This window comes from Trichosurus vulpecula, chromosome 5, assembly GCF_011100635.1.
Source record: "Trichosurus vulpecula isolate mTriVul1 chromosome 5, mTriVul1.pri, whole genome shotgun sequence".
Lineage (NCBI taxonomy): Eukaryota > Metazoa > Chordata > Mammalia > Diprotodontia > Phalangeridae > Trichosurus > Trichosurus vulpecula.
In genome coordinates, this window is record NC_050577.1 from 92,978,615 (window position 1) to 92,993,140 (window position 14,526).

Consider the following 14,526-nt stretch of genomic DNA (forward strand, 5'->3'; position numbering starts at 1 on the left):
TGGAAGTCTTGAATTCAAACCCTGCTTGCTTCAGACACTTACTAGCTATGTGACACTGGGCAAGTTGCTTAACCTGCCTGCCTCAGTTTCCTCAACTGTAATATGGAGATAATAATAGCACCTACCTCCCAGGGTTGTTATGAAGACAAAATGACATAACATCTCGAAAGCTCTTATAAATGTTAGCTAGCTATTTAATAAGTTTATAAATAAAACTATTTATAATATTTATGTTATAACTACTTATAGTGCTATCAATAGGGATTTATAAAAGCAAGCTATCTGTTAATAATAAGCTATTCACAGCTGCTAAATGATAAAGAATATGGGATCACTTAGCTTTTTCTAATATTTTCCAAATAATTTTTTCTCTTGCTATGCCTATGCTGATTGTTCGGCCTTGTTTTGGTAAACTTCAGAACTGGAAGATCATCTTGCCCAATTCCTTATTTTACAGAAGATGAAATTGAAACCCAAAGAGGCAAACATATTTTGCCAAGATCCTACACATTTTCATCCCAATTTATTTGCTGTGGTGAACTTACTGTCTCATTTTCATGAGATGGAAGACAGCAGAAAGGAGATTATAGAAATCAAGCCAGGACATTATCCAGCAGCATGTCAGTGAAGTATCAAGAGAAAAAAGCATCAAGAAAAAAAACTGAATTTAAATTTTCATTTTTAACAGCTGATAAGCTTCAATGTAGTACAGTAGAAAGAGTTTTGTAGGCTTTAGAGTTAGCAGATTTGAGTTGAAATTCCACTTTGGATGTTTATCAGCCTCGTGACCGTAAAACCATCACTTGACTTCCATGGTCCACAACTTCCTCATCTGTAAAATGAGGAGAGTTGGACTAAATGACCCCTGAGATCCCTTCTAGCTCTAGCTCTATGATCATATAATCTTAATATAGCATTCTTTGTTCTCCCCAAACTGACAGATTTCTCTATTGGCATGTCTCCCTTCTTTCAGTCTATCCTTCGCATTAGATGCAAGGGAAAGGAATTTTTTCTCCCTGGTTTCCTTTTCCTTCCTCCTGGACTGTGAAAGAAGGTTCTTTTTCTTTTGACAGACACAATTATTTCCTGAAATAATTTAAGCATCCTCAAGATTTTTACTCAGTCTCGTTGTGTTTGACAATTTACATTTTTTCATGGAAAAATATACTTTTTAAAAGAATTGTTTTGGTGCCCATTTAAAAATATGTTCTATAGTTCTAATGGGTCTTTCTCCAAATTAGTCAAAATTATGGTAATTGGGTTTTATATTTATGAGTCATTTATAATTTGTGTGTCACACCAACTTACAAAGAAACTTTTGGAATACAATCCATTTATAAGTTGGAAACTGCCCACTCTCATCTGTGTCTAATTAAGGAAGAGAAGTTCTTGAGAAGGATATCTGGGAATTCTGGGGAAATGGCAGAGTAAGAGGCTGCAAGGAATCCAGGTTCCTCACATTGCCCTCAAAAACAACAGAAATTCAGAAAAAGAGAAATGAAAATGAGTAGCTATCTCTAGAGAAACACAGCTATATGAGAGCAACTAAAGCATATACCGAAGCAGTGCAGAGAGATAAAGATGATGCAAAACATCCAAGAGATGATCTCAAATGTATAAATGATACGTCTAATGAATTAGAGCAAAAATTAACACTGGCAAAAAAATCACAAGTTGAAAGGAAAATAGAATTTGAAGCTGTTTAAAAACATGGTAGGAGCCGAAGTGAGAAACTGAACGATACTTTAAAAAAAAGATTGGGAGGAAGTAATTGAAAAAGAATTAAGACTATAGAGAATATAATAGAAAATCTGAAAATGTTAATGGAATCAAGAACAGAGTTAATATAGTAATAGGCAGTAATATAATAATAGGCAACACAGTAGAGATGAGGAAAAACAGGAAATGACTCAACTGGTGGATAAACAATTTTTGGAGCAGGAAATGCAACATATTAACAAATACCAAAAACTAGTTCAATGTATTTAAATGTATTTTAATTCAATGTATTTATATTTATTTAAAATCACTTTATGATTGCACCTTACACCTATCAAACTCACCCAAAAAGGTTTAAAATGGTAAAATTCAGTAGGGGTTGAGCTTCTGTGGAGCAACATATGTTATTTTGCAGCACAATACGTGCCTGCAATTGTAACAGTCTATCACAGAACTGATCATCCCCTCTGATCAACCCAGAGATTGCATTGCTTGGACTTTAAGGATGCAGAGGAGGGGAAAAGACCTATCTGAACAACAGTGTTTATGCCTGCTTTATTTGTAGGAGCAAAATAGTGGAAACAGACTATTTACCTAACAATTTAGAAATAACTGAATAAGATGAAGGCAAAGAAGTATGGAAAGATTTAGAAGGGGATGCAAAGCAAAGGCCATAGAATAAGAGCGACATACAGTATGTATTAACTGCAACCACTAAAAATACACACATAAAGACAACAAAACTTTATAACTACAGAGATGGATTTGGAAGGTGATGGAGGACAATCCATTATTATTTTGTTAATACATATTACATTGCATATATCATATCGTATCATATTATGTTATATTATGTTATTGTTAATTACCTTGTTACATTGTATTATATTATATTATGCTAATTTATATCATTAGGTTATAGTGTTATATCCTATTATGTAATATTATATCATTATTTTTTCCTAGCCAAAATAAAAGTAGCTTAATTTTTAAATTTTATTGGGAGCTTTACAACACAAACTGATTTTTAAAAATTTGTTAAGTGTTAACAAAGTTTCTAAGGGAAAAAACAGATCAATTTTTTTAAAGGATACATACACATCTATATCTTGGAAGGGGCTTGCCACTAGCCACTGTGATCAGCATCCCAACTAAAACATTCTAGTGTTTAGCAGTACTACAATATTAACAGAAAAAAATGTTAGATCATGTTAAATTCTGTCTTCATCATTCTATATGGAAGGTAAACACTCAATCTAAGAAAAGGATTCTCCATTGTATTAGACTTGTAGAGCTTAGAGAAAAACTATCTTGATGAAATGGAGATTAGCATCCCTCTTTAGTCGAAGACCACCAGAAACTACAAGGTGTTACAGAGAGGTATAAAGGTATCACTCAATCGACAAGCATTCATTAAGTGCCCACATGCCCGGAATTAGTGAGTGTAATCACAAAAAATTGTAAGAGCATTGAAAAGGAGAGCTATATAGAGAAAAATGAGGGTCACTGTTTTGTGTCTATAATAAATGAAATCATAGATTTGAAGTTAGAGGAGACCTTGGATGTCATCTAATCAAAACCTTTTATTTTGCAGATAAGGAAGCTGAGGTCCAGAAGGGTTGTGACTTACCTAAGGTATACAAGTGATAAATGGCAGGGCCAGGATTCAAACTTGGTACTATTTTCCACTGGCCCACATTCTTTAAAAAAAAAAAGTTGCATCTGAAAATACAATCTCAGATGATTTCACTTGAAGTACTACAGCCCTGGAATTCTTTCTTAGAATTACTAACAAGCTAACTGCTAGGCTAACTGCAGGATTTCAATGCTACCCTCATGACTTAATTAAAAGAGCCCCAAAAAGCACAATGTTAAACTGCATTTATACAGAAAACAGTAACATACTCCATGCTCCTGGTGTCTGGCACATCTCTTTGATAGCTCAGTTGGTTACTGATAAGTGCATTGAAGCCGTACTGCTTGAAGCCCAAGTCTCTGATCTTCTTATCATTTTCATAAAAAATCATATCTGCAGCAGAAAGACACAAGTCAGTTACATCATGAAGGCAAAATCAAGCTAAATCTACAAAAATTATTTGCATTTCTATTCTTGTGACACACTAGTAGGAAATACAGTAAGAATAGTCAAATATCCTTCCAAATTATCATACTTGAATATGAATTTTGACTTGGGACACAAGATATTCACTCAAAGAAAATCATAAATTCCTTCCAGGAAAAACAAACGATGACATGAAAAAAATTGAAAGATATATTTTTTATCCTGAGAACTGAGAAATAAAGCAGAGAATACTATATATTTAAAGATGACAATACTCTTGAAATTATAGATTTAATATAATGTAGAAATGTAATATAACAAATTTAAAATAATATAGTAAATAGATTCAATTTAATGCTCATTAAAATATGCAGAATATTTTATAGAACTTGACATACTAATAATAGCTAGTTTTATGTAGTGTTTTAAAGTTTGTAAAGCACTTACAAATATTATCTCATTTTATCCTAACAAAATCCCTGGGAGATAGGTGCTGTTGTTATTCTCATCTTACAGATGAAGGAGACAGAGTGGGGTCAAGTGACTTATCCTGGGTCACACAGCTAGCAAGTATCTGAGTCAACATTTGAACTTAGGATTTCTTACTCCAGGTCCAGTATTGTATCCACTGCACCATTTAGCTGCCTATGTATGTTTGAAAGTGAAATGGTTCTATAAGAATAATTGTACAAGTCACGTCCAATGGACAATGACAAGAGGAGGAGTGACCTCTACATGATGGAATAAAACTGTTTCCCTCTTCTGCTCTCATATTCCCTGCAACAATAAGTTGGCAAGAATATAATATAAGTTTTAGTTAATGATGATAGCCTCAAGATTTGAATTAAAAGCAGAAAAAAATTGATCAATGAAAAAGAATATAAGTTCCAGAAATAGACTCAAACCTTCTGAGACTTTCAGATATGACAAAATAGAAGTAAAACAATGAGAATAAATAAATATTGAGATAAATGGATAAGATTTGACTTGGATCCACATCTCATTCCATAAACTCTAATACATTTTAGTTGGTCAAAGAATTACATTTTTAAAAAAAATAGAATAAAATGAAATAGCATATTTATCTCAGCTATGCAGGGGAGACTTCTGAAGGCTGCAGGAGTAAAAGCTATCAGATTATTCAGCTATACAAATTAAAAGGTACAGTAGAGTCCCATAAAATAAATATCAAAAGGAAAATAACAGAATGGAGGAAATGGGGAAAATGAATCAAACATGTATTTATTAAGTGCCTACTATGTTGCAAGCACTGTGCTAGGCTATAAGGGCAAAAATACAAATGAATAAACAAAGCAACTCATAAAAATGATAAAAAGCTTGCCATATAGAATGTACAGAAAACTGATGCAAGTATTTAAGGTCAACAATGAGATTCTGCTTATCAAGTCACAGAGCTATAAAATGTCAGAACTGGAAAAGACCCTAGAGATTATCTAATCTATGGGTTCATTTTGTGTCACACACCCCTTTGGCTATCTGGCAAAATCCATGTATGGGCCTCTAGCATATAAATAGACAAAATGAAATGAAAAGGATTAAAAGAAAATCAATTACTCTGAAATACAGTTATCAAATTAAAAAAAAACAACTAAGATCTCTTGATCTAGTCCAACTCCTTCATATACAGATAAGGAAACTGAGGCCCTGTAAGGTGATGGCACTTGGCAAAGACTGGATGGCTATAATGGCATAGCTGGGAACAGACAGTCTACACATAAAGAAATACAAATAACAAATCTCCATGGAAATAGGACATGAAAGAACATACAGCACTACTAGCAATTAAAGAAATGCAAATTAAAAGAGATTTAAGGTATTTATAAACAACTAAGTTGGCAAAAATAAAATGCTTGAAAACAATATTGGCAAGGCTATAGGGAAATAGATACACATATGTTGCTGATGGCACTGCAAATTATTTTAATCTTTCTGGAGAAAGATCTTCCAATATTTAGCAAGAGCTATAGAACTACTTGTTACCCTTTGACCCAAAAACCTACCTCTTTATAATTCAATATTTATTATGTGAAAAGTACTGTACCAGAGAATAGGGAAGACACAAATATAATTAAGACGTGGCACCTGCCCTTAGGAGCTTCTACCCCAAGGAAATAACCCAAAAGAGAAAGAAAAAAAATTTATACAAGGTGATCATGGCAGCACTGTTTATAATAGCAAAAACTTTGACATAACCTAATAACTCTATAAAACAGCATTACAAAGCAAATTATGATGTAGATAACTCCCAGACCAAGGTATATACTTGTATGTGTGCATGTGGTTTTCCTGATTGAATGTAAATTTGAGGACATGAACTATTTCATTTTTTGTCTTTGCATCTCTTGATGATGCCATATAGCTACTTAAATGTATTAAACATCTCTAAAGTGGTTTCTAGCTGTAGTTTTCTAAAATCTATAATGTTAAATTAGTAGAAAGAGGGTTGGTTTGGGAGTCAGGAGACTCCTTGGGCCTCAGAGTTCTGATCAACCTTAAACAGGGCAGGGAATCACAGACTCACAAGATCATAGGACTTCAGAGTTGGAAGGGACCTCAGTGGCCATCTAGTCCTACCTGTATCTGAAAAAGATTATCAAATATGACGTACCTCTCAACTGATCACACAGCCTTCCTTGGAAGACCTTCAGTGAGGAAGAACCCAGTACCACCTTAGGCAACCTATTCCACTCTCAGATAGCATTAATTTTTATTTTTTTAATATAATCAGATAGCATCTTTAAAAAGAGGTAACAAAGTAGAGTGGAAAGATAAACTGATAGGATGGAATCATAGGGCCTAAATTAAAATCCTACCTCTGTCACTCAGATGTAGTAAGGACAATTGACCCTCACTGCAAGATCATGGGCAATTCACTCAACCTCCTTTTCTTGTCTGTAAAAATAAAAGGACAGGACTAGATGCCCTCTAAGATTCCTTCCAGGTCTGAATCCATGATCTTGTGATGTATGGGCTATATGACCTGATGACCTGGTTTTGAATCAGGACTCTGCCACTTACTACCTGTGTGTCTCTGGGTAAGTCACCCACTTCTGTGTGCTTCAACTTCCTCATATGTAAAATGAGAGGAACAGATGACCTCTAAGAGCCATTTGAGCTCAAAATTCTGTGACTTAATTGTTAGGAACTTTGCTTCTCTGAAATTTCCATCTACTGTTCTACCACGTGGGGCCAGATAGCCTAAGTATAATCTTTCTTCCACGTAATAGCTTTTCAAGAATATTTTGTTTTGTTTTAAATCTTAAAACTTTACTCAGGATGTCCCAAAAGTCTTAATGCAGTTTTAAAAAAATTTTCATACCTTTAATTTTTTTTGTCTTTAATAGTATTTTATTTTTTCCAATCACGTGTAAACATAATTTAAGACATTCATTTTTTATAAAATTTTAAGTTCCAAATTTTCTCCCTCCTTCCCTTCCCTTCCCCCTCCCTAAAACAATAAGCAATCTGATATAGGTTATGCATGTGCAATCATGTAAAACATAATTTCATATTAATCATGTTGTAAAAGAAGAAATAGAACAAAAGGGAAAAAAAGGAAAAAAAATAAAGCAAAAATAGTATCTTTCAATCTGCACTCAGAATCCCATCAGCTCTTTCTCTGGGTGTGGACAGAATTTTCTATCATGAGTTTTTTGGAAATGTTCAAGAATGTTTTTGAAGGCAATTATCATGCATTGGGGGGTGAGGAGTGGTGTGGGAGGGGGTGGAGGAAGAGAGTGTGTCCTTTTCTTCTGCAAGTTCTTCCAACCAATCCTTGGCATGGATGTGAGACCCTTCGTCATCCTAGCTGCCCTTCTCTTGACTTGCTCTAACTTAGCTTTGTCCTTGAACTGAAAACAGTATTCCAGATATGATCTTTAATCAGGGCAGATAAATCAAAACTATCAATTAATAAAGATTAGTAAGTGCCTACTTTGCTCCAGAAACTGAGCTAAGCATGGGGGAAACAAATATAAAAAAGAAAGACAGATCCTGCCCTCCAGGAACTTACAATCTAATGGGGGAGGACAATACACAAAGGGAAGCCAAAAAGTGGAGGGTGGGGAGGTGGGCCCTGGGGAAGATACCCTACAGGAAAGGCACCCGGTGGGGAAGGTACCCAACATGTAGGCATGATGCAAAGTCAGAAAAGTCTCAAAGCTGTGCATTAGGGTTAGGTGAGAAATGAGATGTTCTTAGCTGAGTTCCCTCCTTAAATGGAGGTTTTGGAGTTCACAGCTCCACCTGCCAATCAGAGGGACAGAGAGATACCTCTAGATGTCTAGAAGTTACTCCTTACTTAATGCAGCCCAAGACTGCAAGAGCTTTTTTGGTTGTCATATCATGCTGTTGACTCACGCTGAGTTTATAATTCATTAAACACCATAGACCTTTTCTCAGATGAACTGCTATCTAATTATGTTTCTCCTATCTCATACTTGTGAAGACAATTTGTTGACCCCACATATAAGACTTTACATTTATTCCTATTAAATTTTACTTTATTAGATACAGCCCAATTTTGGGCCTGTCGAGATTGTTTTGGAGTCTGACTCCATCACCCAGGGTTAGCTGTTCCTTCTAGGTCTGCATCATTGGCAACTTTGATAAAGATGCCTCCTATGCTTTTATCCACATCATTGATAAAAAATGTTCAAAAGCACAGGGCCAAGCATACATCACTGGGGAGACTCCACTGGAGAAGTCCTTCCAAGTTGACATGGTGCCATTAATGATCACTCTTTGAGCTTTTCTATTCAATTAGTTTTTAATCCATCTGAATATACCCTTGTCTAATCCACATGACTATGTCTTTACCACAAGATTAGCGTGAGATATTTTATCACATTCTTTGCTAAAAGCTATCGTATCTCTAGCTATAGTATTCACCTGACCCACCAATTGAACAACCCTGTCTAATAAAGGAAATAAGGTTACCTTGTCAAGAGCCATTCATGATGAAACTATGCTTTGTTATCTCTGCTTCCTTTTCTAGGTGTTTGCCAACCATCTCTTTATTAATACATTGTAGAATTTTCTAAGGAATTGAAGTCAAGGTAGCTCATCCATAGTTTGTAGACTTAAATCTCTTCTTTGAAAATAGAGACAATATTTGAACTCTTATTCTATAATATCCCTCCTGTTCTCCATGATCTTTCAAATATCACTGATAGTGATTCATCAATTGCATCTGCCATGTGTTTTCAGTACCCAAGGATATAGTTTATCAGGGTCAGATGACTGGAATTCAGCAAGGGAAGCTAAATGCTTTCTTTACTATCTCCTACTATCTTTACTGATAAGTTTATACTTGTCAAGTATAAACTATCCATTAGCCATTTTTGTTCTGTTCTTTTCAGTCCTAAGGTCATTCTCCTTGGCAGAAAAAACTGAAGCAAAAACAAAAACAATCAAACAAAAGGAATTAATTAGCTTTGCCTTTTCTCTGTTTGTTGGGAAAAGAGAAACAAATTCATTTCAGAAGAGCTTCTAAAGCAAAATATGATAAAAGTCAGGACTTTCACAAAACTCGTGAACTTTCGCAGCTTCATCTGCAAAACATTATATAATGTAAAGTCCTGGGGCAAGTGAGTGTTTGGAAAAACCCTAATCTACAGAGTCCCTAGTCACTAAATGGAGTCCAGTAGACTAGATCTGAAGCTGCTATGATACAGGGAATCAGAATCCAATCTTGAACAATCTAATGAGTATTTGTAAATACATGCTAGGTACTGACTTAGAGGACACAAACAACAAGTGAAAATAGGTTCTTTTCTCAAGAAGCTTACAGCATAGCAGAGGGGTGCTATATATGAACATAAGTACATACATGATAATTGGAGAAGGCAGGAAAGAGCACCAGTTACTAAAGAGATCAAACAAGGTTTGCTGTAGGATAGGATTCATGAAAGAAGCTAGGAATTCTATGAAGTGGAGGAGAGAGTACATACCCCACATGGGGATAGAAAGCAGAAAGCCTATGCAAAGGGATGAAAGTGGAAAATGGAGAATCAAGCCTGAAGAAGAACAAGTGCTATAGGCCATTTAGGCTGAAATGGAGACTGTGTGAAGAAGGTAATGTGTAACAAACCTGGAAAGGCAGACTGGATCCAGATTGTGAAGGCTTTAAATGCCAAGGTGAAGGATTTGTATATTGTCCTGGAGGGAACTGCTTAGGTCTAAGACTAACTCGGACCTGAAACCAGTCACCATAAATCCGACTTCATTAGAGACTACTCAAACAACATAGAATATATGTCAAGAGAATACAAACTACTACTCTACTACAGTTACTACTCTAATAAACTATTTTCTAATTAGTAATTTTACAAGATTTTACAAGATTAGTAAATTTACAAGATTTACCAAAAAGTAAATCTAGTTCACCAACACACCTCAAAGCTCTGATACTAATTCTGCACTTTTCCTAATTGACCAAGGCTAGACATATTACCTTCCAAACAGCATCCTGATAAAGGTAATGTTCTCTTATAGATGTTTTCTTCCCCAAAAAAGGATAATTATTGAACATTTAAAAGAAGACATCAAGGCAAACACCAAGGTTAGAGACCTTGATGCCAGACAGACCCAAGTTCAAATCTTGCCCTAGACACTTACTGGTTGTGTGATTATGGATAAGTTACTCAATCTCTTTTAGTCTCAATTTTCTCATCTGTAAAATAGGGATATCTCTCAGCATTATTATGAGGATCAAAAGAGATGTAAACTTTAAAGTGCTATATAAAGGTGATTGTTATTATTATTAAAGATCAACAAGAGTGGTTAACAAATCAGATCTGCCCGTCCTTTTGATACCAGAGGAGTGGTACATGAGACAGATGACCTGAATTCATCAGGGGCACTGTGGTACAGTATATGGAATGCTGGAGTTGGAGTCAGGAAAACCTGGGTTTGAATCCAGACTCTGACCCTTACTCATTTGTGTGCACATGGGCACATCATTTAATCTCTGTGGGCCTCAATTTTCTTATCTTTACAGTGGAGACAATAATAGTCATGGTACCTGCCTCACAGGATTATTGTAGGGATCAAATGAGTTAATGAATGTAAAGTCCTTTGGAAACTTAAAAGGGCTCTATAAATGTCATTTTATAATTATCCTCTTATTTACCTTGGGTAACAACTTCCAACTTAGACAGTGTTGCTCTGTCCTTTCCAGTACAAAGATCATTTTCCACAAGAGAACCAGAAAAATATTTATCTTTAGCTATCAGCCGGAAGTGTCCTACTGTGCTTCTTTTTAGCGGCAGAAGTGTGAGCACCTTAGTATGTTCTAAGAACATTTTATTCACTACTCTAAATCATCCACAAGAGAACTAGGAAAATATCTACCCTTGGTTATTATTATCCAGAATTTTTCTATTATGTTTCTTTAGAATAAGGAATCCCCAGCCTGACTGTTGCTGAATACTTAAGGCATCTGAGAGAATATACCGAGACAACAAAAGAATTTAAAAGAGGAAAAGAAAATTTGCAAAAAGTATTGAAATGGTCTATTTGTAATTTAATGAAGTAATTTAAGTGGTTGAGCCTAAATATACATACCTAGTACTGAAAAATTTCAAAAGACACAATACTCTTGAAATATAAAAATTTATTTAGAAACTGTTTAAACTTATCAGGAAAGACAAGGTAGAGTCTGTTTTCCAAAGTAAAATGTAATTTAGGGTAATAGAAGTCTAAAAGCACTGCTAGGAATATGATCCTATTAGATTATGTGACCTTGGGCCAGGCATTTTATTTCCTTGGGGCTCAATGAAGAGTTTGAATTAGGTGATCTCTAAGATACCTTGACAGCTCTAACCACCTGAGTTGATGATGCCAAATTATTTTGTCAGATGGTATTTTGTTTTTAGTTAGAGTACATGATTTTCCTCTCTGGTCTTATATTTTAGGTACAAGGTTGGGGAACCTGCGGCCTCGAGAACACATGTGGTCCTCTAGGTCCTCAAGTGCAACCCTTTGACTGAATCCAAACTTCACAGAACAAATTCCCTCTAGGTCCTCAAGTGCAGCCCTTTAACCAAATGAAGTCTGGATTCAGTCAAAAGGCTGCACTTGAGGACCTAGAGGGCCACATGTGGCCTCGAGGCCACAAGTTCCCCACCCCTGGTTCAGGACACCATTCTTCTGCCTTCAAGTCTTTCAAGGGCAAACACAAAATTCATTACAAAATGTTAAACCTAATTACTTTTTTTTTTTTTACTAACTCTGGCCATATTCTTCTCTTTGGCCTTTTACATAGTTGTATGTAAAGTTCAAAGGGCAAAATAGGTTTGCATTATTATACTTCAGATGCATTCCTGGTAGTCTGTGAAGAAAACTAGTAGATATATGTCAAAATGTAAAGCAAGAAAATGTCTCCTATCAGTTTCTTACCCATCATTGAATATTTTCATCTCAACAGTATAGAAAATTAGTAAACCCCTGAGAGCTTCTTTCTTGATATCTGAATTCATATTCTAAGAATCAGTTTATACAATAACCATCTATGGAATAGAAGGGTCTAGAATGTTGCCAGGAATTGAAGTCAAGCTCACTGAACTATAGTTTTCCACAATCAGGTTATTTGCCTTTCTCCAGTGCTAGTAGCTCATTTTCTCTACGATCTTTCAAAGATCACTGACAGTAACTTAGCAACTACATATATTACGTCTTTCAGGACTCTGAAATATATATTCATATGTATATACATACACACAAAGATACGTATGCACACAAATGTACATATGTATATATATACATATATATGTGTGTATATATATATACATATATATATATATACACGCACACATTTAGGCATGAACAGGTGGTATAGAAGTAATAGTGGAATTTAAAGCTTTTGTAGTCCTTTGAACCTTATAGCTATAGATAGATCTATAGATAGACAGATAGATAGATAGATAGATAGATAGATAGATAGATAGATTTACCTAATAGCTGCCATTTTTGTTCAGTTTTTTCCAATCCAAACATTATTCTGCAACTTCAGCAGAGAAAATAGAATCAATATTAGAGTTGAGTGGTTCTGTCTTCTCTTCATTGACTTTTACCATCATTCCATCAGATCTGGGCATTTGTTCCTGTCTTTTCTCTAATCTTTTCATTTTTTTCAAAATAGCTTTTAAGGCAGTTTTTACTGACCATAATTTTCCTCCTCAGCCTCGACTCATTCTGAGTGGCAGTATACCTATTACTTTTCTTACAGGAAGATGCTACATTTTCACAATTCATGTTATAGTCATATTCTACATCTTTTTAAAATTAAAATCATTTTCTGAGCTCCCCATGAATGCAGGTTAACTTCTTTAAACACGTCCCCATTTTCCTTCTCATTAGAATTGTTTCTTTTTGTGTCTTCAAAATTTAATTCTTGAGAGCGTTCAATCCTTTCTGGGATAACTTCTGTAGAATTTGAATAGCTGGATCCTTCTATCCATTCTCTGAACTCTTTGAAAACTGCTCTTCCAAAATCTAAAGTGCATGTTAAACTATACCTGGCTTTCCCCTCCTCTATTATGATAACTAAGGTGTAGTTATCACTTCTCAAAGGTTTCCTCAATTTCTACTTCAACAACCAGTTCTTCTTGGCTAGTCAGAATCAGTCAGAATCAGAACAGCAGTTTCCCTCTATGATTGTTCTGCCTTTGAAGGATGAACTTATCAGAAACGCAAGTCGGGAAATTATTTTTTGTGACAGAGACAGCAACAAGTTTTTAGCTATCTGAACACCGTCTCCGCTATCACTGCTATATCATGCTTCAAGATAGACTTGTGATCTTTTTCCTAAATTCTTCTTCTATTTCCTTTATCTGTCTAGTTGATCTATAATATATTCTGAAGACTATCACTTCTATTTCTGTTCCCACTAATTTTTATCCAAATCCTCTCCACCATATAGCTACCCTCTAATTCTTGTGTGTGTATACATATCTATGTATTTATATGTGTGATATATGTACATATGTGTATATATGTGTGCATGTATATATTGTGTGTGTATGTGTGTGCATGTATGTATATTATGTGTCTGTATATATATATATATATACACACACACACACACACACACATAGGGAGCCAGCTATATCCTGTTTAGGCCTCTTAGACCTCTGCAAGGCAGGGTCAATTGAGGATGGGTCTATGCAAGGCAAAGGCCATGTTTAGGATAAGAAGACGTGGCAAAGAAAACCCAACATCGTAGCTGATTATCCACATGGGAAAGAACAGAAATGTTTCAATTCAGTTAGCCTGCAGGAAACTGGCATCTCATTCCCAGGAACAAGGAGATGAAAATATTAACCAATGCTCCATTGCGCTCTTCTGAGAAGTCAGGATGACTCGGCAATTAATCTATATAAAGTACTGTCAGTAACTCCGCTAAAATTAGTCCATAGTCTGACTATATGACTCGCCTAGCCCCATGTTTGTGTTTTTTTGTGTCAATTACTTAATCATATACTCGCGCCACCGCTGGCACATATATACATGTACATATACATATACATATACATATACATATACATATACATATACATATACATATACATCCCTTCCCCTTCTTTTTCTTTTTTTACCTATCCTGTTCCCTTTGAATAAGGTATGCTTTTCCAGTCATATTCTAGTTATAGGTACCATCACACAGTCTCAATGATACCTATAAGGTTAAATTTGCCTCCTAGATTTGGGATCTCTACTCCACC

At 35.2% G+C, this 14,526-nt stretch overlaps 1 protein-coding gene across 1 annotated transcript in view; it reads right to left on the bottom strand.

Moving 5' to 3' along the window:
* Positions 1-14,526, bottom strand: part of LOC118851965 (polypeptide N-acetylgalactosaminyltransferase 11-like) — a 69,518-nt gene that overhangs the window by 51,896 nt on the left and 3,096 nt on the right. Inside the window, exon 2 of the mRNA XM_036761574.1 lies at positions 3,625-3,748. Within this exon, the coding sequence (XP_036617469.1) occupies positions 3,625-3,748 (124 nt within the window). The remainder of the gene's footprint in view (positions 1-3,624; positions 3,749-14,526) is intronic.